Here is a 22,836-nt window from a genome sequence, read left to right as displayed (position 1 = left end):
AACATCTATTCTCTACGATATGGAACATGTGATGCACATGTCACCCACAGCAGACTGTCACCTCTGTGAAGCATAACTGTCTTAATTCAACCGCTCACACTCATCACTTCGATGCTAAATACAAGACTGACATGCTAAATCCAGACCTCCCTGCAGAGCATTCACCCAAAACATGCATCTGAGAGAGGAGCGAGTCCAGCATGAAGACAGCAAAACGACTTCAAACAGCATTCATGAGACGGAACCAAACTGATTCAGTGAGATCATGCATATTAAAGGTCAAACTGGGGGTGCAACTTGCCTCCTTTCAGTGTTTTGTATTCGCCTGTGGTGGGTTTGTCTACTAAAAAGTATCCTCTTGTCCGAAGTGTGACAGTGGTCCTGGGACGAGCTGGCAGGCTCAACATCCCTCCCCCCACTGGCTAGACCAGCAGTGTATTAAAAATAAATGTGTGCACACGTCCCACCCCAACATGCTCACTAGACATGACCTTATACAAGGCTAGCACCAGTCTGCTGGCCTGGGAGCAGATTTGAGCTCCCCTGCTGCCATAACCCCGCCGCCTCATTTACTCTGCAGCCCCCTCCACCTTCAGCTCCCCCCCCCCCTGTGTTTCTGTGTACATGATCTCACATGACTCGACGCAATCCCGGGCCTGGAGCAGGGCTGTCCGGAGTTTGTTCCAAAGAGCGGAAAGAAGCTTGACTTTGTGTTGAGGACCTGAAGCTCTGCCCTGGACTTGGCTCAAATTGCCCCACTTGTCAGGCCTGATGGATTTGGCTAAAAATAAAAGCAAAATGAGGCCCTTGACAAGCGGATTAATGAACTCAGCGGAGCTCCTTCTGCTAACCGAGCTGCCATACTGTGCAGTGTCTCCAGGTCCCGGGGCCTGAAAAACAAGCACGGCCCTGAGAGCGCTGTGTTCCACAAACAAAACATCCCCTTTATATGTGCGGTGGGTGAGATTCGGAGAAGGAGTAGAACAAATGCAAGGTGAGCCAAGTGTGTGGGAATTCCAGCGCTCCCCCCTGAGTTACCCAGCCCAACGCACATTCCCCCTCCAAAGACAGAGCAGCGGAAAAATCGGAGCAAAACAGCAGCAGCAGCAGCAGCAGCAGCAGCAGCAGCAGCAGACAGGACAGGATGGTTGTAACTCAACCAAAACAAATACAGCAGCAGCCTGCGGCTTTTACGTTCAGGAGAATACATCTCAAATATGTATCAGTGTGAATATGTGTCGAGTTTTAATACAATGCACCATTTGAGGCTGATGCATCTACAATGTTGTTGCATACTCACAATAAAGTTCTTGAATCTCAACAAATGGCTCTTTGCAAGCCTCTATTAAAACGGTATAACATTTGACAACTTTTTATTCAGTAGGCCTACATGCAATCTTATACATTTTAATCTTTGGCATGTCATTTACAGAATATGTTAAAACACCCAAAAAAAACATCACACAATTATTTGTTCCTGTTTGTTTTGCGGAACTCTTTTTTGGTGACGTATACCTGCGCTGCACTTTTCCTCACTCTTGCCTCTTGGGGGGGAAAGAACATTTTTATTATCTGAAGGGTGACGCGGTTGCTCTTAGCTCTGTAACCATAGAAACTAAAGAAAACAATCACCTACATTCCTTGTGAAAAGTCTGAACTTCGTTAAAAGAGAAGTCTCTCTTTGCAATTTGAATGAGCAACACAAATAAGTGTTTTTGCACACACTTTCCTAAAGCAGCAACCACCCAACATGCACAGTGAGTTAACACAGCATGGCCAGGTGTGTGCAGATAAGAGAATACAATGGGTTTGACCTTCTTTCTAAAGCTCTTTCCTGGGGGGTACATCTCAATGCAACACCCTGAATGCCTTTGACTCTGAAAGGCTCTAAAGTGTTATCCTGATTCATCACAGCGTTACCACGATGACGGCTGCATTTCACCTCGCCTTCACAGGAAGGTACACACACCTTTGCCTTTGATGCGTTTCTGAGGACACATTGCATGAACACTTTCTCCTGTGTCTGCTACTGGATGTGTAGTATGTCATTTCTATTTGATCTTTAATACCTTATGCATGCTTCTTTCTTAATATTAAGCTATTTGTGTCTCTTAACTTGCTGTAGAATAAATGTCTAAATGTCCCTTTGTTCTGTCATCCAGAATGTCCTCACAGGACACTATATATTATAAATGTACTTCCAATTCTATAAATGCATGGACCATCAATTGTTTACAGCGACCCGGGTGCAAGGCTCCTTTGAATATTCTTTAGTGTTCACCATGTCTTCACGGGTGATCCAGACTGCCATCTGGATCCCATCAGAGACCACAAATACAGCTGTAGTGAAAGCGCTGGGTAGCAGCGCACGCCGCCCAGCCTAATGAATGGGGAGAGCAGAAGAGCACATTTCCAACCCCTGCAACAGGTCAGTGGCAGGCGTGGCTTCACTCCCCTCACACACACATCAAACAGACGGAGGATGAATTGTCGGGGAAAAGACCCGCCTCACCGCGCCTCCCACGCTACCTGAGTGTCCTGAAATATCCCTCCTCTCCAACAAAAGCACAAAAGGGCAAGACGTGATACGTGATACGGCAGAGTTAAAAATAGACTCTCCACTGACGGATAAGGCCGTGTTTCGTGACCTGTGCTCAGCTCTTGGTTTACACGCTGAAGAGCTCCTACGACTCAGCTCATTGGACACAAAAACCACAACAAGGACATGTTTTTTCTGCACCACTTAAAGATACACGGATCAGGAAGCCTCCCTTCTATTGGGATGTTATGAGGCCTGGAACTTGAGAACAGAGGGAATCAAACATTCTCACGAGCGTCAAAGCAGAGAAGGCCCTGTTCAGGGGATTCAAAGGGTCTCATGGTATGTGAAGCAGAAATGATCTGCCTGAGAAGCCCACCTTTCCAGAGGAAGGATATTTCTTTTGTGTTGATGTCACCAGGCATGCTCCACAGAGGGTTGTCAACACATGACATCATGCAGGAAAAATCCATGAGAGAAACTGCAAGCTTTCCGAACTGCCGTTTGCTTTACGTCAATCACAGCAGAGGAAAGAAAGGAGTCCTGAAAGACACGTTTTTGTGCACAGTGTTAACGGACCAATGGGTTCAGAGGATCAGACATGGGAAGGTGTTAACAACAAGTGTAACTCTTGATGTGAAGCGTATAATAATGTCTTCTTTCAATTACTTTTATTTTAAAACTGTATTTCCCTTTTCTTTTAAACGCAGGACAAATGTGACTCAATGACTTTGTTACTATAGCAGCATTTCCACATACAGAATTGATTGATTCAAAGACATTCCAGGAGTATAAAGGGAATCATTTCTCCCACTCTGTGTCAGACGTGCATGCAACATGCCTCAGAGTGACAGGAACAATGGCCTCTTTCACTGCCTGCGCCAGGCTGGGGATGGGGAGGTGCATCATGGGAAGCAGACAGGCTCGTACAGTTGAGCGCAGATACTTCAGAGAGACCTCGCACAAACCCCGGCAACAAGCAGTGGCACTTCAACCCTCGGCCATGTGTGAGCCGCGCTTTGTAGAACACACAGAGCAGAAACACTGAGGGCAGGTTCGCTCACAGACCCTAACAAGTCCTCACTTTATGCAAGAAAAAGGAAGTATGAGTAGAGATGGATGTTTTCTCTTGTTTCTGATGTATAAGCACTTATTGGAAGCATGGACTGCTTTCATATTTGTATGTATTGCTCACAAACTCACAAAGAAACTGAAAATAAATGGCGAAGGTAGCATCATTCCTAGTTCTTTAGAAAAGGGGACCTGCAGACCTTTGACCTAAGTCAAAGTCTTTGGGAACATCCTGGAATACATAAGGATTCATTCTTCTACACTATGGAATTTGCAAGTCTGTATTTTATTGCATTAAATCCTCAACAACAAAAACAAGGAATGTTCTCTTTCCAAACTAAATGAAATGTCATGAATCCAGTTTGGAGATTTATCACATATTTGTTCCTGAAACTGGATTTTGGATTTCTATCCAGTTGCAGTTTGGCTCCGATTTCTCCAGTTTCTGCCAGACAGTGTTTAAATGACCAGAAAAGATTCAGTAGGCCTGACAAGGAACAGGAAGCAGGAAGTCATTCAGGATTTTGGCTTCCTGTTTTTGACATTTCATACACCCCTATGTAGAATAGTTAAGAAATATTAAACAACTTAAAGGGACAGCATTTGAAGGCAATATGTTTGAATAGGTCTTAATGTGTGACCTTAGTAGGTGATGGACTGGCCTTTCAGAATACATTGAAGTAATATAATCACATATATTATGTAAGTGTAACAAACTAGCTGTGATGCATAATGAGGTTTGTATCGCAAATATATCGTAGTTTTACCGGTTAATCGACGAATGTGTCTGAATATCATTTCAGTCAGTGTGTTTAGCGAGTTCATTGTAAATAAGATTTGTTTATGTTTAATGCAAGTTATTAGACGTTGATGACACTATGCAGCCACACTGAAATGATGTGGTTGTGTTTCTGTACAAAACACTGAAACATTGACTTTAATTCAATGTATTATGTCAACAATAAAGCAATAACATTGAGTTTAAAAAAGATTAGGTTCAACTTCATATTATTGCTTGTAACTAAACTAATACAGTTATGTAACATCTGTTGACATGATACATTGAACTAAAGTCCACGTTTCAGATTTTTCAAATTATTTACAAAACGAACAAATTATCATTTCAAATGTCACGCATGGAAGTCCCTTTTGTGTCCAAGTGCAACAACAACATTGTAGGCCAAACAATTAGAAAAACTAAGAGCTGATAGATGTTGATCTTTCAGCAGAGGTGGATTAAGATGTTGGTTGTACTTTCAGATATGTTACAGAGAGAGGTCATGGACTCGTGGCGGCAGAGGAAGAGCGTCCACGCCGAGCCGCTCCCACACTCAGATGCCAGCCTCCACGTGGTCCGGGCTAAGCACTCTGACAACCTGAACTCTTACTACAGCAGCTTACACTCCACTACATACGCTAAGCCACTATGAGACTAACAGCTCCGCACAAAGAACGCCTTTGTGTTTGCTAGCAGACTCTTATAACTGCAGGGATAAAACAATGTCTGACTTTACACACGAGAAGGCAGCCATAAAGATCTGTGAGCAGCCTGTCACCCCAGAGTTATAGTTTCTCCTTTTTACAAGCACATACTAATTGTAAATCTTACTAGGATATAATACTAGAGGGAGAGGATACAATAAAAGGGTGAGTTTGAATGGTTATGAGGCTTGTTAAAGGTTTACGTTAGCATTGCATAAACGCACTTGGATCCATTATTATTGTATTTTAAGTCAACTCAAGGCGCTATGGTAGCACCTGCAAAGGAAGTCAGAGAAGGAAGCTTCATTTCCTTTTCAACATTTAGATATAAAATGAAATGCGCATATTTGAATTTGTTCTTAACAGCGTGGTTTTATCTTTGTGTTTGAGAGCACACAGTAATGCTATTATCTTGATTTGGCTTTAAAGGCCAGTAGCCTATGTAGGTCGAGTATTTGTTTGCTACACAACAGAAAGGAAGGAATCATTTCATTTACAAGAAAACTACATATCTAACTGCTGAAGGTATCATTCATGAGTATTGAATCAATCAGACAACAGCACGATCTGAACATCTGCTTGTGTGCATCACCATGACAAACGTGTTCTCCAGCTTCACAGTCTAACCACAACAGGAACAAATACAAAACAGCCTTCCTGCCAACACAAAATAAAGTTTTGACATTTTTGAAACAAAGTATTGTAGCTACTCACAGACTTGTCCTTCATCTTCTGATGGTGATTAGTGATCATTTATCCACGAGCAGCGCAGCGTCACACTGACTCATCTACATCACCGTCAGTCACAGAATCAAGGTCAGGTACATGATTGGCAGGTCGGCGTTGTGGGGGGGGGGGGGGGGCGTCCCTGCAGAGTCGAGGCAGACAGTCCACAGTCACACACGCAACCTCACAGGAAAGCTTACACACACCACAGTCCATTCATACACACATGGACCGACTACACATTTTAGGACTGTGAGTTTTGTCTCTTTTGACCGACTGTTAGAAATATCCTAATTGTCCCCTTTTGTATCAACTGGATCAGCTGTTTATGTACGAGGAGGACATTGTGAAGTATTCTCTCAAGGATGCTTAAAACCCAATTCACTACCTTTGAATTCAGATTCAAACAAAGCACAGATGTAATTAAACTTACCGTGATAACTGAACATCAATGGGAACACTTTTGCTGCCAGGTAGTTGTATCAGGAATGTTCTAGAATCAACAGAAAAGAGAAAAGAGAAGATTAATGTACTAATAATATCAAATAAACAGAATCTGAAAGTGTTGCTGTTCTTGTTCTTATTAAACGACTCTAACAAATGTCAGGAACAAACACTTCATTCATGTTTTAAATACAAAAAAAGGTAAATGAATATTTAAAAACAATGATATCAGGGAGCACATTTTTAAATCCACATTTTTTGTTCCTTTAATTTCCACAAACATCGACATCTGCTGCTGAACAATGAAGTCTGTTTCCAATACAACCGACACAAGATTGCATTTGATGCATTTGGTCTTATTGTATTTATCTCTCTGTCTTATTTCTGCATTCATTCATCAAACAAGTTAAAGACTGAATCTGCTGAGTCCCTTCAGATCAGTGTCTCAGTGTCTGTGTGTGTCTGTGTCTCTGTGTGTCTGTGTCTCTGTGTGTCTCTGTGTGTCTCTTGTCTCTTGTCTCTGTGTGTCTGTGTCTCTTGTCTCTGTGTGTCTGTGTCTCTGTGTGTCTGTGTCTCTTGTCTCTGTGTGTCTGTGTCTCTGTGTCTCTGTGTGTCTGTGTCTCTGTGTGTCTGTGTCTCTTGTCTCTGTGTGTCTGTGTCTCTGTGTGTCTGTGTGTCTGTGTCTGTGTTTGTCTGTGTCTCTGTGTGTCTCTTGTCTCTGTGTCTCTGTGTCTCTTGTCTCTGTGTGTCTGTGTCTCTGTGTGTCTGTGTCTCTTGTCTCTGTGTGTCTGTGTCTCTGTGTGTCTGTGTCTCTTGTCTCTGTGTGTCTGTGTCTCTGTGTCTCTTGTCTCTGTGTGTCTGTGTCTCTGTGTCTCTTGTCTCTGTGTGTCTGTGTGTCTGTGTCTCTGTGTGTCTGTGTCTCTGTGTGTCTATGTCTCTGTGTGTCTGTGTCTGTCTCTGTGTCTATGTGTCTCTGTGTGTCTGTGTCTCTTGTCTCTGTGTGTCTGTGTCTGTCTCTGTGTCTCTGTGTCTCTGTGTCTCTGTGTCTCTGTGTGTCTGTGTCTCTTGTCTCTGTGTGTCTGTGTCTGTCTATGTGTCTCTGTGTCTCTGTGTCTCTGTGTCTCTGTGTCTCTGTGTGTCTGTGTCTCTTGTCTCTGTGTGTCTGTGTCTGTCTCTGTGTCTCTGTGTCTCCGTGTGCTGGGAGTTAAAGACATCCTTTAATTTCACCTTCAGATCAGCTGTGAAACCTGTCTATCCTCTCGTCTCATTCTGCCACTGCTGGACTGATAACAATCAAACGACACGCTGCTGCTGTGTGTGTGTGTGTGTGTGTGTGTGTGTGTGTGTGTGTGTGTGTGTGTGTGTGTGTGTGTGTGTGTGTGTGTGTGTGTGTGTGATATCATGATGCTAATATCAGCCTGCTGTTGAATTCACGAAGGCAGCAGAGTATGAGCCTGTTTGTGTCCCTGAGAAGAGGACACTTCTCTCTCCGCGCAGTGTAAGTGTCCTCTTATGTCCTCCTGAAGGGATTTATACATCAGTGTTCAAACAGACATCCGAATGAGACTGAGCAGCACTCTCTGAGTATGATGAGAACCAATCTGCTTCCTCCCCTCCAGACACAATCCCTGAGTGAGATGAAAGCGAAGCTGTGCTACTGTAATCCATCTATATGTCCGCTTCCCACTTCCTCTCAGGCAGCCATGACTATTGATCTCCCCTATCCCCCCCACCCACCCCCCCCCCCCCCCCCCCCCTCTCTGTGTGCCTTTGTTTCTCCATCTTTACGCTTCTCTGCCTTTTATAGGAGAACTCTATAGCTGGACTTTAATATGTCAGTTACTCTGTGTTCATATCTGAAGACTTCACTGGTACTGAGCGACTACTGAGCATCAGCATTTAGCATTAAGCATGTTCCTCAGATTGATTTATAGTTTGATCAATAAGTCTGTCTATAATTGTATAAAATAAACAGTTTTCCTTCAACTAACTGGTGTTCAGGCAAAATTGTATGTACTGTACACAGCAATGCATATCCAACAAAATAAATAATTAAATAATAATAATAATAATGCATCACATTTTTTATTAGAGTGCTTTTGCAGGTGCTCAAAGCACTCTACAATTACACATATTAGCCATGACATTGCATTACATTACATTTAGCTGACACTTTTATCCAAAGCGACTTACAATAAGTACATTCGACCAGGAAGATACAACCTTGAAGAAAACAGAATCATATAAGTACATCAGGTTTCATAGAGCCAAACATTTCAAGTGCTACTCAACTGGCTTTAGGTAAGCCAGTCCTTTATTAGTATATAAGTGCTTTGTTAATAGTTCTATCGCTCGAAGTGGAGTCGAAAGAGATGAGTTTTCAGTCTGCGCCGGAAGGTGTGCAAGCTATCTGCCGTCCTGATGTCAATGGGGAGCTCATTCCACCATCTTGGAGCCAGGATAGCAAACCCACGTGTTTTTGCTGATGGGAACTTGGGTCCCCCTCGCAGCGAGGGCGCAGCGAGACGTTTGGCTGATGCAGAGCGGAGTAAGTCATAACTGTGAAGTTCATTCCTGATCTTATTTGTAGGTGTCAAAAGACCAAAGATAAATCAATCTCTTAAATTATTCATAAAAAAATGCCTCAGTTCATTGTATTTCATTGTATTTGTATACTGTATCAAAATCACATTTTAAAAAGTACAAATTATCTTACACAATTTAAAAAAATCTCGCAGCAATCGCACACTTCATACTGAGATCCCTTCTACTCAAACCTGCGAATAACAGATAATAATGCCTCTTGAGTATTTTGTTTTTGTTTTCAAAGGGAAAATATATAGGAACTTAATTACATGTATGTACATGTGTATTATTAATGTTCTTTCTTTGGTCTTTAATAATTAAATAGCTGCATCTAAACTCCAAGTTGTGGGAGAAACAATGAGTGTAAGAACTTGTTCAGTTAGTTCGGGGTGTGGTACATTAGAACAAATAAGTGTATTTCCTTCAAAGCAAGGTATCAAAAACAAAACAATATTGATTTCATCACATGTCAAACTGAACCTGTCCTGGACCCTGATTGGCTGAATATACCCACTCCTCTGAGGTAGTCACTCAACTGTGTCTCAAAAGAAATGTCAAAGTTACAAAATACAGAACAAGTTTGACCCAACAGGCTTAAAGTGAGAGGACATTCAAACACACACACTCTTGAAAGGGGGTGTATACAATTGCTTCAAAACTGCAAGGAACAAATTACGTCTAAGACAAAAACATGTCTATAAAATATTCTTTAAAAATGACATCTTTGAATGGTAACAGTCCCAGCTTTGTTTCTCACGCTCGGCTGACTCGGGTCTCTCTCAGGATCAACAGTGGAGCGTCCACCATGTTGACCTTTCACCATCTGTCCTCGATGACACCACGGTCATGTGACCACTTCAGGTACACAAACACAGCAGCCTGGGGGGCTTAACTGACCCTCACACTCTCTGTTCCCTGTGCTGCTATCAGTGGATTTGGGTCATTAGGGTTCTTACTCCCTGACTCACTCAGCATCACTCAAACTGTCTTCACCTTTATAACTCCACTTTGTGCGAGAATGACAAACAGCTGGCTATCAAATGTCACCATCTGTCCTCTTACACACATAACATGGGTTGTTCCCTCCAGTCACTCTCGAATACATTCTAAATGATGAGGGATTACAATTATGGCATTTTCAATTGCAATGCTAATTGTTCAGATTTAATATTGAAAATGTATTGTTTTATTTGTATAATGCATTGTTATAATTTGTTGTGCTTTTTCTGTAGCGCATGATTTACGTCAATCTTGATTTGGTGCCATCTTCACCATTTCTGCTGTTAGATAAAACTCACCTAATATTGTGTAGGTCCCCCTTTTGCGGCCAAGACAGGCCTGACCCGTCGGGGCATGGACTCCACTAACAGCTGTTTGCATGTCAATCCTCTGGTTAGCAGTTTGCTGCCTTTGCAGTATTCATATTTCATTCTGTTCAGGCTTCCACCATATACACTGATGTAAACTGAAGTAAGGCAGAAGTTAGTTTCTCAGCTAATGGAGCATGCTCTTTGGACTGCATGTAGGGAAACATGTATGGGAATGTTACATTTTATGTTAGCTTTTTCTGTTTTAAACTTGTGTTTTAGTTTTTTCATGAATGCAGATTAAGGGCATGTCGTCTGTGTAACCCTGATGTCAGGATCCACATTGATCCCCAACTTATCACTGACTGCGTGAAACAAATTGTGGTGAACATTCAAAAAGGTATTTGCTGAACAGAAACTGAGGTTTTGCAGAACCCTTTATCGTCTTTTCACTCAGAAAACTGAACCGTTGACTTTAATTAAATGTATTATGTCAAAAGATTTCTCATAACTCTATTTGGTGAGTTGAAAGCAATAATATTACGTTTAAATAAAAAATGTTAGGTTCAACTTAATATTATTGCTTTCAACTCACCAAATACAGTTAGTTAAGTCTGTTAATAAAACACTTAAATAAAGTCAACGTTTCAGTTCAGTCAGTGTTGACGCACCTCATTGAGGAGCAGCTTCTTTGGTTCCACGCAGGTCTGATCGCCTCTGTTCCCTCTGTGCTCCAACCCTGTCTGCTGTCAGCATGAGCGGATCGTAATGTTTTTACGGGCTCATTCTTTTTCATTTACAGGATGGAATCAGGATAAACCTGGCTGACGGGTATCCCTGCACAGATTACTCCCCCACAAGAAGGGCTGTATACGTGGATTCAACCCAATCCTGAGACTTTCATGTTTTCCACATCTGGGTGCAACAAATGGAAAACCCATCAGGGTGAACGTCATGCTCTCAGTTTTTAATGCGTTCATTTCACAGCTTTTTTTTGCTGTAGAATTAATGTTCCTTTTTCTTGCTCCCTTTGCTCTGCCATGATTATGAGAAGAAAACCCCTCCATCAGGAGGAGGAGTATGAGGCTCAGCGGGGCGTTGGAGAGACAGGATCTGCACCTATGGCCGCCTGCTGAGAGACGGCAGGAAGCCACCGGCGGCAGATCCTGCTGATCTGGTTGGAGGCTGACTGTTTTACAGTGCAGCGCGGGGGCTCGGGCAGGAAGTGGGCACTTCCACGCCCACAACCTCCACCCCCACCACTATCAACCCCCTCCAAACCACCTGTGCTGGTCTCACAGGATGTCCCCCCTACCCTCTTCTCCTCCCTCACACTCACTCCTGTACAGCTGCACTTTTTCACCAAACCGCACGTTCAACACTCTCTGTTGTTTCACACTCCACTGCTTCAACACCGCCAATGAAGATATGACTGGGTTTACTGTAAACTGCCTCAAAATGCATGCAAGAGGTTGGCAACCATCACAAAATAGAACAAATGATATTTAATTATCTTTTATGATATCAAAAAATGTGAATACACTGAAAAACTGAAACATTAAGTTTAATGAAATGTATGATGTCAACAAATGTCACAAAACAATTCGTTTTCACTTTTCCTTTAAACATGAATTTAAAGTTTGTTTGAGTTTGTCCTTAAATGCTTTACATTATGTCTTAATTCAAAGCTATTGTGGTGATGAACTTAAAATGAGCCTGTTGCCTGGCTACAGTAAAACACGATGCCCTTTCATAGACGTCGTCTCCCAACTCCAATTCCATTCGTTTTACCGGCTACATCTCCAGAAATACTGCCAACGCCCCCATTGGCTTAAAGTCACCAGTACACTTCAAACACTCTTCACTTGCCTGATGGCCATTTACTTGAACTACTGTAGCAAAGTAGCTGATCCTTAGAAATGCGATGCGAGAGACAGAGTGAGATGTGAGATTGTCCATTCCCTTCAGTTCTTTCATAAAAGTATACTTTAAAATTCTCTTTGACCAATTGTTTTACAATTTTTTTATTATTCTGTAGTAGCTTACGAAATGTCATGTAAGAGCTGAGTAAATGTATTAACAACACTTCTCTGTTTATTTAAATGGTGTCTATTGATTTGAAAGCTGAACTCTTTCAAACTGCAATATCGATGTCAAAGCATTCAGCACTTGTGTTGTATCAGGGTTAGGGGCAGACATCTACCACCAGGGGACTGAATAAACAGGTTGTTCCAAAAAAGGCATTTTGCAGTGTTCGCGATTGATGTTCTCCTCATGTTAGTGGTCTTGCAGCGATAATGCTGTTCACGAACCAAGAGCTGTCTCATGGTTATCTCCTGTGTGAGCTGACAGAGCAAACAGCCTCACATTGTTGCATATTGAGTGATCAATAGTTCTTCCCTGCACTTTGTTTCCCGACCTCTGAGGAGCACGTCTATTATTTTCTCTTTATACAGCGTTGATGTCAGAGCTCTGCTAACATGCTCTCAGACACAATGGGAGTGTTTTGTTCTCGCAGGGTGTCTCTGATGTGCAGAGCAGAACAAATACATCCACCCTGCAGGGAGGAATGCTGACCTCTGTCAGAGTCACCTCCAAGTTGACGGCCATCACTGAGCGGCTCTGGCAGATGGACAACAACGTCCTGCCACAAGGATCAACCCCCCCCCCCCTCACTAAAACAATGATCTCACCAGAACCAGGAATCCGCTGATTGTTTGAAATACCTTCCACTATGCTTCAATGAGACACTCATTTTTCCCATTGACCCGAAAGACGTAGAGAGAGGCGGGGGAAACTAAACGACCTTGGCAGGAAACATCCAGCCCCGAGCAAAAAGGGAAGTTCACTTGGCTTTCTTACAACTAATAGTTCAAACTACACAGAGTGACTATGATGCCATTGTAACTCAGTAAGGCTAATCGGAAAACACAGAGGATTACTTTTGCCATTCAGTGAGGAATCTGAGATGTATGGTGGAAAAGAGAAGAGTGACATGTGCAAAACAATATGTTCCTATGTATATGTATGGCGGATTCAAAATTGAGGTCATACAAAATTCAAAACAGCGTACCGTTTGGTGTTCTTGTTTATACGCACGTAACATAAAGTCATATGGATTTGTCCTAGAAAACATATTGGACCAAACGTTGTCAATGCCACTAATTGAATGTCAGATTTGTGATCTTGATCTGAAGAGATGTGTTTAAGGCTGCATATAAATCAATATGTTGTCAAAGTAAAACAAATGGACTAGTTTTCCCTGCCTACAGTACAAACAGTAACAACATACATCATTTCATGGGAAACTACATCTCAAATTGTGATGAATAAATGGCATCAGGGAAAGTACCAAAAGATGATGTTACCAGCCAAAATAAAAACATGGGAATAAACCTGAAACAAACTTGAGTTTTGTCAACAATAATAAATGTGAAAGACTTTTAAAGAATTGCCATTAAATAAAAGGCACAGTTTTCAACTCCTGTCCTGCAATCAATCCTATTTGATTTGTACAGCTTAATATGGTGAAATAGGTTTAGCGGGCTTTACAGACAGCATTCAGCATCTATCTGAAACCAACACAGCAGCCCAACAGTGGTGACTGTCACTCTCACACACGGTCACCACGGAGACAACAAGGAGGGTTGCATCAACACTGTTCAGTGTGCACCTCGATGTCAGTGAACAGAACAAAAGGGTGTCACAGAAGGAAATGACCTCAAACTCCAGAGGAGGAAACACAGAGCATTCTTCTGCCTGAGCAGGACGGGGGGCTTTCACTTGAATTCAACCGTCATTTACACACATTTTTATATTGAGAAACAGTCATGTTGGTGACCAACAGTACCTTCAGTCAGGCACTGGTGTGTTTACAGATGTGCTGAGCATGTGGGGTGTCATGCGGCTAACAATGTCTCTTATTCAGTCTCAGCAGGGAGTCTTTCTCTCGGTTCACCTGCAGTCGCAATGTGTTGTTTTTGGACGTCTACTACACTAATGTGAACTTTGAGCTCTATGTGCAGGATTGTTCACACTAAGTGATGGAGGGAATGTCATGTTATAGCTTGCACCGTTTTTATTTTCTTATTTTTATTCTACAGAGTAATTAGAAACAGAATACAAATAAGAAATGCCTTTTTTTGTATACTTATTTAGTTTTGTCTTTGTGCTGCTGCAACATCTGGATTTCCTCTCTGGGGATCAACAAAGGCATGTCTTCTCTTTTCTAATATATGTACTTTTACCTAGCTCTCACTTTGATTTGAATTGGATTGGATCATAAAGCAAATTGTTTGTTATACTAATTGTTTCTTACATATATATGTACATATATCCAAATATCAGTGATTTGTTGTATTTTATTTTTTTTAGCAAAAACGAGTTCATTTCTATTGCTTCATTAGAAAATAAAATGACCCTTTATCTATTGGTAATGCTAATGAAGAAAGTTTCAACCTTTTTTCGTGACCTTAGAAACAGCTGTTGATCCCCCCTTCAGGTCCATTTATGGCGCTTTTCCACAGCAGGGCCTAGCAAGGCTTAGTACGGTATAGTTAGGCCTTGTTAGGCCAGGCTCACTTTATGCTGTGTTTCTATTACAGTTTAGGAACTGGGGCAGTAACTATAGTAACGCAGTGTAGGCGGAGCAGTGACGTCATCCTCAATGCAAACCACAAAACCAGCATCAGCCGTTAGCTGTTAGCCCTCAGAGCTCACAGCTCCTCATATCTGTTCAGAAACTAGACAAAAGTGAAACAAGTACAAACCGCAGACTGTCTGTGTCATGGCGAATACAGTCACTGCTTTATTTATGTCTGTAGGCCGTTGTTGTGAGTGTGGACGGTCAGAGCATAATCACGGTAAAATATGTTCATTGTGTTGTAGTCGCCAGCGATTCTCTCACTAGTTTAGCATAACCGGTTGTTGGCCCGGAAAGAACCTGGATTTTGGAGAGCCAGAAAACTATGAAAAAGTACCCGCTAGCCGGAACTACGCCAAGTGGAAACGCAACCAAAAACGGACCGGGCACGGCACGCTTAAACCGCGCTGTAGTGTAAATACGCCATTAGATGCTTTTAATCATCTCACAAGATCTCCATCTGTCAACGCAGATCATGTGATCAGATCAGCAGCTGCAACACAGAATGAACCTTCAGCAGGAAACCAACAACTTCAACCAAAGTGGATTGTTACAAACTACTCTGACGGGTTGAACAACTAGAAGACAAGGGTGATGCACCACAAAGGGCATTGTAATGAATGACAGGCCTCAGACTGTTGGTGTGACAGGCAGAGGGACTGATCTCCAGTCAGCGACAGAGTCCACTTCATGTGTGACTCAGCAGTTGACAGACAAGGGGAACGTTTATATCACTATTGATGTGAGCTCCAGAGTTTCCCAAGACAAACACCAGAGACTCTGTTTGTCCAGAGGCTTCATACGGTGGACAGAGCATTTCTCCAGGGGGGCCAGGGGGGCCAGACACTGCAGGGTGTCATCATCATTCTAACATGGAAAGGTGTTTTATGCAACGCTGGATGTGTATCAGGAAGAACCATCTATAATGCATGCACCTTTCAGATGATGTGTCGAGATAGGTGTCCACTGGCAATTTCACAACAATGTAGCAATTTCGGGAAAATATAGATTCAATTAAAATTCTGAGTACAATATTAAAAATTAAATAATTGAAATTGAAGGAAAGTAAGTTCCTGGATTGAAATCAAAAGACAAGTGCAGTTTCTGGTAACATGCATGCACTGCTGCACATTTGACTGATATCAATGTGAATGTCACGTGGCCCTGCAGCTGTGAGGGTGCAAAGAGGCTGATCATTGATCAGTGTCCAAAACCTCAGGTTCCTCCTCACTCTTGGAATGAACACACTATGTACACACAACATGTGCTGCTGCCTCCTGCCAGCAGTATAGTGCTGCACCAAGCCAAACAGGTCATTACATCGTGCTCATTTCTTTCTCTTCATTCACTGAACGCCGCTTTACCCACTGAACTGCTTCGATAACATCATACTAAAACGCCCTAACTTTTCTACTCTCAAGTTTTTATTTTACAAAGCTATCAGGACCAGATGTGCATCCTTTGATTAGCTCAATATGTCTTGCACAGTTGAAATTCATGGAGGACCCCAGGACGGGTCACTAAAGAGGATTAAGCCAGAGTTGAGAAGGTGAAGCGCTCCGTGTGTGAGATCATCAGAAGGGTCTGACGCAGACACCAGGATGATTTACGCTTCTCTCTCCTTTCTTACAGGCAACACAAAACATTCAGAGCGCTGCCTGTGGTGTTTCAGATTTGATAGCTTATTGGCAAGTGTGTGTGTGCTGCGCATCAAACACAGAGACAGACTGTAACTCTGCAGACTGAGGGCAGATTTCACACGGCGAGAGACGGTGCCAGTGCACAGTGAACGGTGGGAGGAGAAGAATGAGCAGCCATGATATGACAGAGAGAAGAACGGATCAGAAAGAGGGGGAACAACAGCTCTTGGTGTAGTGCAGATCTGAGGTCTCCACGCAGCAGCAGAGTGCTGGTGGCTGCCTCTCACTGGCAGCAGCCCAGTCAAACATGCCTTTGTGCTGATGTGGGAGCGCTATGGGAATGTGTTTCTGCTCTTTTTTCTGGCCAAGGCACTGACTTGGGATGTTGAGCTGAGCTGGTGGGGGTTACTCAAATGTCCTAAGTGATGCAAAGATAAACAAAACATCTATGCAATAGATGTGGATTTGCAGCTTTGGGGTTCTGCTATTCTTTGAAACCACACTTCTGCTCTGATTCCTAAGAGTGAAAGTGGTGCCGTTTCAGCACGTTAGGGCTGTTCTCTGGAGAGATCTGTCTCTCATCAATGAGATCACTCCTAATGCAATTTCATGAATCATTAACCCTTAAGTGCTTGGTTACGAACAGCTTCTATTGCCCTCTAGGAACTTCAGCAACATAAAGATGATAACTACAGGCTCAGTAGAAAGCGGTAGGAGCCCCCCCCCCTGCACGCTACACTTCAGAATGGACCGGGTCACATGGAGGATCCTGTTGCCGGGTGGGATTTCAGAGGCTGAGCCCTGAGGGAGTCATTATGTCGAGATCCCCAAACAGCAGTCAGACTCAGATGTTCCCAAGCTCAGCCCGAGATCTCTGTTATATAATAATAACTTCATGACTTATCATTTTTCTTCATCAGGGTCCTTATCTATTTTGATGCACTTTCAGAAAGCTGGGGCCACAGGAAGAGGACGCCTTTTACTAAACGTGTTTTGGACCTGGACCTAATGTCAGCAAGTTAGCAACTTTAACTGTTCAAATATGAGTCTTTTCCAGGAGGATCCCATACTTAGACGGGTGGTGTGACATTTGGCTCATCTTAAGCAAATAACAGAGAATATACAGCTGAACATTTCACAGTATGATGCAGCAATGTGTGTTTCCAGTCTGTGGACAGCAGGTGTGATCAATCTGATTTGATTGTATATTCTGCTCTCAAGATTCTTGCTTTTTTATAATTACTTTGGTAGGCTATCATTTACTCTTTCTTTTGTTGTCAGTAGCTCCTTTTAATCACATTTTGATATTGATTTAAAAGATTGCCCTGTATAAATAAAAAGAAGTAAAATAAAAGGGAGTTTAAAAATAATAGACAGCGATAGATAAGAAGTATGTTCGTGATGCCGCTATCAGCTGGTGCACACTCTTTAAAGATGCAGCAAGGCAAAAACACACACGTGAACATCTATACTGATTGAATGGAAATGTCTTGTTCCTCAACGAAAGAGCAGAATATAATGATTTCATAGTGCTGCCAAAGTGAAAACGGCATTTGCTATTACAATTCATTTTCTTGTAATTAAAGTACAAAGAAGAATGAAGGCAGATTCAGAGACATGTTATTAGACATGTCAGAGAGCTGGCTGGCAGATATGATGAAGTGGCATTTAATCCTGACTGAGTCATTGTGGGCTTTACAGTTTGGGACACCCCCCCCCCCCCCCCCCCCCTCTTACAATAAGCAGGGGATTGCCATGCACGGGAATAGAAAGGCAGCGGGACTACTGTACAGAACAAAAGGCTCCCTGCGTAAAACTGCGCATGAGTGTTGCCTGCCGCGTGCACGTGTTGTGCAAGCAGAGCGATGTGTTTTCATAAGCCCCCATTCAAATCTCGATGATCAGATACAAAAACCTCCACCCAGCATGTACTCAAAATCATCTGCTGCACACACTCCAATATTTACAACGTGACACATGATGTGAGGAATGGGCGAGGGGGGGGGGGGGGGGGGTGATGCTGCATCCCCTCAGTGCCATCACCGCGTTGCATCAGCACAAACAGACAAAGAGGCTCCTCAGAATGCTGTATCATTAATGGCAGCATCACTCCCGTATGGCACCTCATCGCAAACACGTGGCGATCAAACAATAGTATCCCGAAACACACACACTCATTCTGCGTCTAGTCACAGTTTCCTTTCATTCCAGCAAAGCAAAGGTGGACGATCAGATTATTTCAGTTCACTGTAAATGCCCTCAAAAACACACTATAATATTGTATTGAAGTATATAGGTGCATGTGTTATAAAACTGCTCTGCTTATGGGTGTTCTCTTTTTCCCCAGAAGTGTTTTCCAACAATATATCGACTTGTGAGACCTTACTTGCATAACAACATTCCTCACTACACCGCTGACTCCTCCATAATAAAATGACAGGACTGACTAAGCCCTGCTGCAGCATCCTCATGACAAAGCAGGACTGCGCGTAAAGGCGCAGCTGGGTTCATACCGCACTTCAAATCAAAATGTTTAGTTTTTTAGCCAGGAAATGGTATACAAAGCTTGCTCCCGATATTAAACACGAGGGGTCAATGATATTGAAAATATGGGTTCCTAAAAGACACCGTAGAGATGTCCGTGATTCTATTGGTTGTCGGAGCAAATAAGGACCGTCCTTATCCTTACACAGCAAATATTTAAACATGTTGATTAATGGGCAGGTGATGACATCATGCAATGAGATTGGGGGAAAGCATTGAAGTGCACTGTTTAATAATGATAATAATAATGCTAATAATAATAATACTTCTCATAGTAATAGTAATAAGGTAATAATGATGATTGTTCATGAAGTGATTGAGGTGTTTTATGACGCTACAGGTGACAGCTTCTCTTTTTATGTGTGCATATGTCTGCTATAGAAGCGGGATCTCCGCTCACCGACTTGACAAACACAGAGAAAATGGAGCGCACACGGTGTATTGACTGAAAGCATAACAGGATGTGGTTCAGAGTGTGTTTCACTCCTGAACCCACGTTCACACCCCGACGCATTACAGCCTCCAATATTATCACCACGCCAAGCTTCAGAGACATGCACGCGGTTTTCCTTCCTTTCAGTTATAGTGACTTTTTCCACAGATCACAGGGAGGACTCTTCGGGCTGCGACACTAATGCAAGTTTGCAACTCGGCTTAGAGAGCATCAACAAAACACTGAAGTTGAGAAACGGTGGATTCACACACGAGAAACAGAGAGGAATATATCAGAGGAGAGAAATGACGCGGAGAAACGTGCAGCAGCTCACCTTTTACTTTCTATTCCGCGCGTCTCCAGCCCTTTTGTCCGTGTCCCTCATAAGTTCTCTCACATGATGACTCCTTTCCTCAGAGAGGTCACTTCTTGTCCCGATGCAGCACCTCGCTTTTGTGTCACTTCAGTAAGAAAACACGGTGTGTGACTCTGTTGTGTGTACGATTGCGTGCGTGTGTGCGCGCGGTGCTCCAGCGCGGCGTGCCGCTCCGTCTCCGCTGTTTGTTACTCTCGACTGGAACGCCTACAGTCGCTACATTGTTGACATTCGGCCGCTGACGTCACTCCTCATTCACAACATCGTAAGCGCGGTGCGGCTTTGCGTTAGCGCCCGCGGGAAACATGCGCGCACTCCCAGGAACGTACGCAGCAGAGTTTGGAGAATCGCACTACTGGCTGCTCGCTCAGATCCCTCCCCTCGCGCTCGCTCGGTGCCCCCCCCCCCTCCTTCCCTCGGTGCACACAGCGGGAATATGACTGCGAAAGATGACACAATACATTTTCTCAGGCTGCAGACGGGAGGACGCTTCAGTCCAGAATGTGCTTATGTGTACAGTCAAACCTCCACTAGATCAGAATCAGGTTTATTGTCAAGCAGGTTTATGCATACACAGATTTACTTTGGTGTGCACATTAAAACAACTATTATAAAAATAAAAATACATTAAAAAATGTTTTACAAGATATCTTAATCTACAGAGGTGAGTTACTAAGTGCATTTACTAAAGTACTGTCATACTTCTACTTTACTTCAGTGTTTCTATTTAACTTACTATACTTTTACTCCCTCACATTTTGGAACACTTATTGCACTTTTGACTCCACTACATTTATTAACACTAATAGTTACCAGCTACTGTTAACATATAAAACAAATGACATTTTGATATGATATAATGCAGTACATTTCTACCAATATATTAATAAAGAAACTAAAATGGTCTTAGTAATAAACTACAACATTGAAATGTTCTTACATGTATTTGTAAGCAATTCGAAGATGGAATCCTTTATTATTCCATAATTATATGATATGTTCAAATCAGCCATTATGCATAATGCGTACTTTTACTTTTGATATTTTAAGTACATTTAGCTGGCAATACTTTACATTTTGAATTCAGTACTTTCACTTGTATTAAAGTATTTAAAGACTGAAGTATTTCTACTTAGAATAAAATGTTTTTTCTTCCTCTTGGTTTCGTCTTCTCTAAGTGGAGTAACTACAAGGCTCACCTGTGGAGTAACTACAAGGCTAGAAGCATGCAAAAACTAAAAGTTGCATACAATGATGCTTTACGGTTGCTGCTGAGGGTACCAAGATGGCACAGTGCCAGCCAGCTGTTTGTTATCTTGGGGGTACCTACCTGTCAAGCCCTTTTAAGAAAGTTAATGTACAAATTCATGTGTCGCCTAGTAGACTCGGACAATTATGTTATTTCCATTTGAATTAACCCTGTGAAGAGTTCTACCCGGTTCTCTTCCATGATTTGGAGACCTTGGCGCAGCAGCCTCTACAGACGGTGAGCATGTGTGGCTCGCTGTGATTGGACTGATTTTATGTATTTATCTGTTTGTTTTTATCTGTTTTGTGTTTAGCTTTTTATCTCATTTATTGATGTGTGTTTTGTCTTTTTGTGTGATATGGACCTGAGTCTGGAATAAAGATTGGAATTCTAAGGTCACATGTATCTGTTGTCATGGAGTACACTTTACTTAAAAACATCTTATTGAAATGTATTTATTTTCAATGAATTTGTAGCATTCTATATTGAGGAAACCCCAAAGTAAACAGAAGGTTATCAGGTTACATTACTTTTTATTTTACAAAGATTAGGTTACTGATTTTTTTTACAGGTAATTAGTCATTGTAACATTTTTCAAGTAACACTCCCAACGCTGGTGATCGGTCATACATCTGTTTCTATGTTGTGCTTCTCAGTGGTGAACTGAGAAAACATGCAGCATATTTAAAGAATGTAAACATGTAAAATGGTCATTTTGTGGGAGTCCTTTAACTTGCACAGATAAACTACAGGGTTCTGAAGACGAGTTATGTGGTCACCATGTTCTGTATCGTCATATGGAGGGTCAGAATGAATGAGTGTATTTGGAGAGGATTTATTTCAATGTTTCAGAAGTGAAAACAGACCACAGCAACAAACAGAAATGTAATGTATGATGTTGAATGAGCTGCAGGCGGTGGGTGGAGGGAAGCTGAGAGCTGCTCAGCACCAGCCGTGTGAGGGAGGCAGGCTTTGTGTTCTGGAGCTCACATCCTATTTGGACAAGCGAACTGGATGTTTTTGATTTCTGATGTAGAAACTACCCCTGGGGAGTTTGCATGTAATTATGAATGATCACAGCACAGCAGACAGCCCTTCTTCATCGCAGCCGTCACTTTTCACGGGGTATTCCATGAGTGGCATTCAAAGAGCAGATCTGCATTAAACTGCCGATTTGAGATGGTGCTGCTGACATCAAAACAACACCACCAACATGCGTGTGTTATTTGCATGGAGGAGCATCAAAGTGCATTGCACATACTTTATGTATAGTGGGATGATGATGCCGTTTCATGTTGATGGCAACATATCAAATATAACGTAAAGATACAAATTGTTCTGTAAATGTCATTATAATTTATGCATTCATATGAATTCCATACTTTTGGCATGTTTATCTGTCTCCTTGAAACACTCCCAGAGTAGAGTGATAGCATAGTGGACTGTCACAACAAGTCTGACGACCTCTGATGACAAAGGTTACCCTGCATCTGACCTGGAACTTCTTTACTCCTTACGTTCCTCCGTACGTTCCTCCGTACGTTCCTCCGTACGTTCCTCCGTACGTTCCACCGTACGTTCCTCCGTACGTTCCTACGTACGTTCCTCCGTACGTTCCTACGTACGTTCCTCCGTACGTTCCACCGTACGTTCCTCCGTACTGGCCTCTGTACTCCTTATATCTCTCTGCATGTAACTCCGTATGTCATTCTGTACGTTACTCCATATGTTACTCCGTATGTTACTTTATACGTCTCTGTATGTTACTTTTGTGTAATCAAAATGATTGATGAGTAA

The 22,836-nt window shown here is 42.4% G+C and overlaps 1 protein-coding gene across 2 annotated transcripts in view; it reads right to left on the bottom strand.

The window, feature by feature from the left end:
* The window catches only part of bach2b (BTB and CNC homology 1, basic leucine zipper transcription factor 2b), a 90,393-nt gene extending 70,299 nt beyond the window's left edge, over positions 1-20,094 (bottom strand). The window contains exons 1-3 of one of the 2 annotated variants that reach the window (XM_034204501.1): positions 19,749-20,092; positions 6,252-6,311; positions 5,807-5,960 (exon numbers count right to left, since the gene is read on the bottom strand). In XM_034204501.1, the coding sequence (XP_034060392.1) occupies positions 5,807-5,845 (39 nt within the window). In that variant the 5' untranslated portion in view covers positions 5,846-5,960; positions 6,252-6,311; positions 19,749-20,092. Of the gene's footprint in view, positions 1-5,806; positions 5,961-6,251; positions 6,312-19,748 lie in introns of both variants that reach the window. The other variant, XM_034204502.1, reaches the window with a different exon arrangement.
* Between the last annotated feature and the right edge of the window lie 2,742 nt (positions 20,095-22,836).

Source organism: Gymnodraco acuticeps, unplaced genomic scaffold, assembly GCF_902827175.1.
Source record: "Gymnodraco acuticeps unplaced genomic scaffold, fGymAcu1.1, whole genome shotgun sequence".
Classification (NCBI taxonomy): Eukaryota; Metazoa; Chordata; class Actinopteri; order Perciformes; family Bathydraconidae; genus Gymnodraco; species Gymnodraco acuticeps.
The sequence above is the reverse complement of the archived record's forward strand: the minus strand, read 5'-3'. Positions and strand labels throughout refer to the sequence as shown.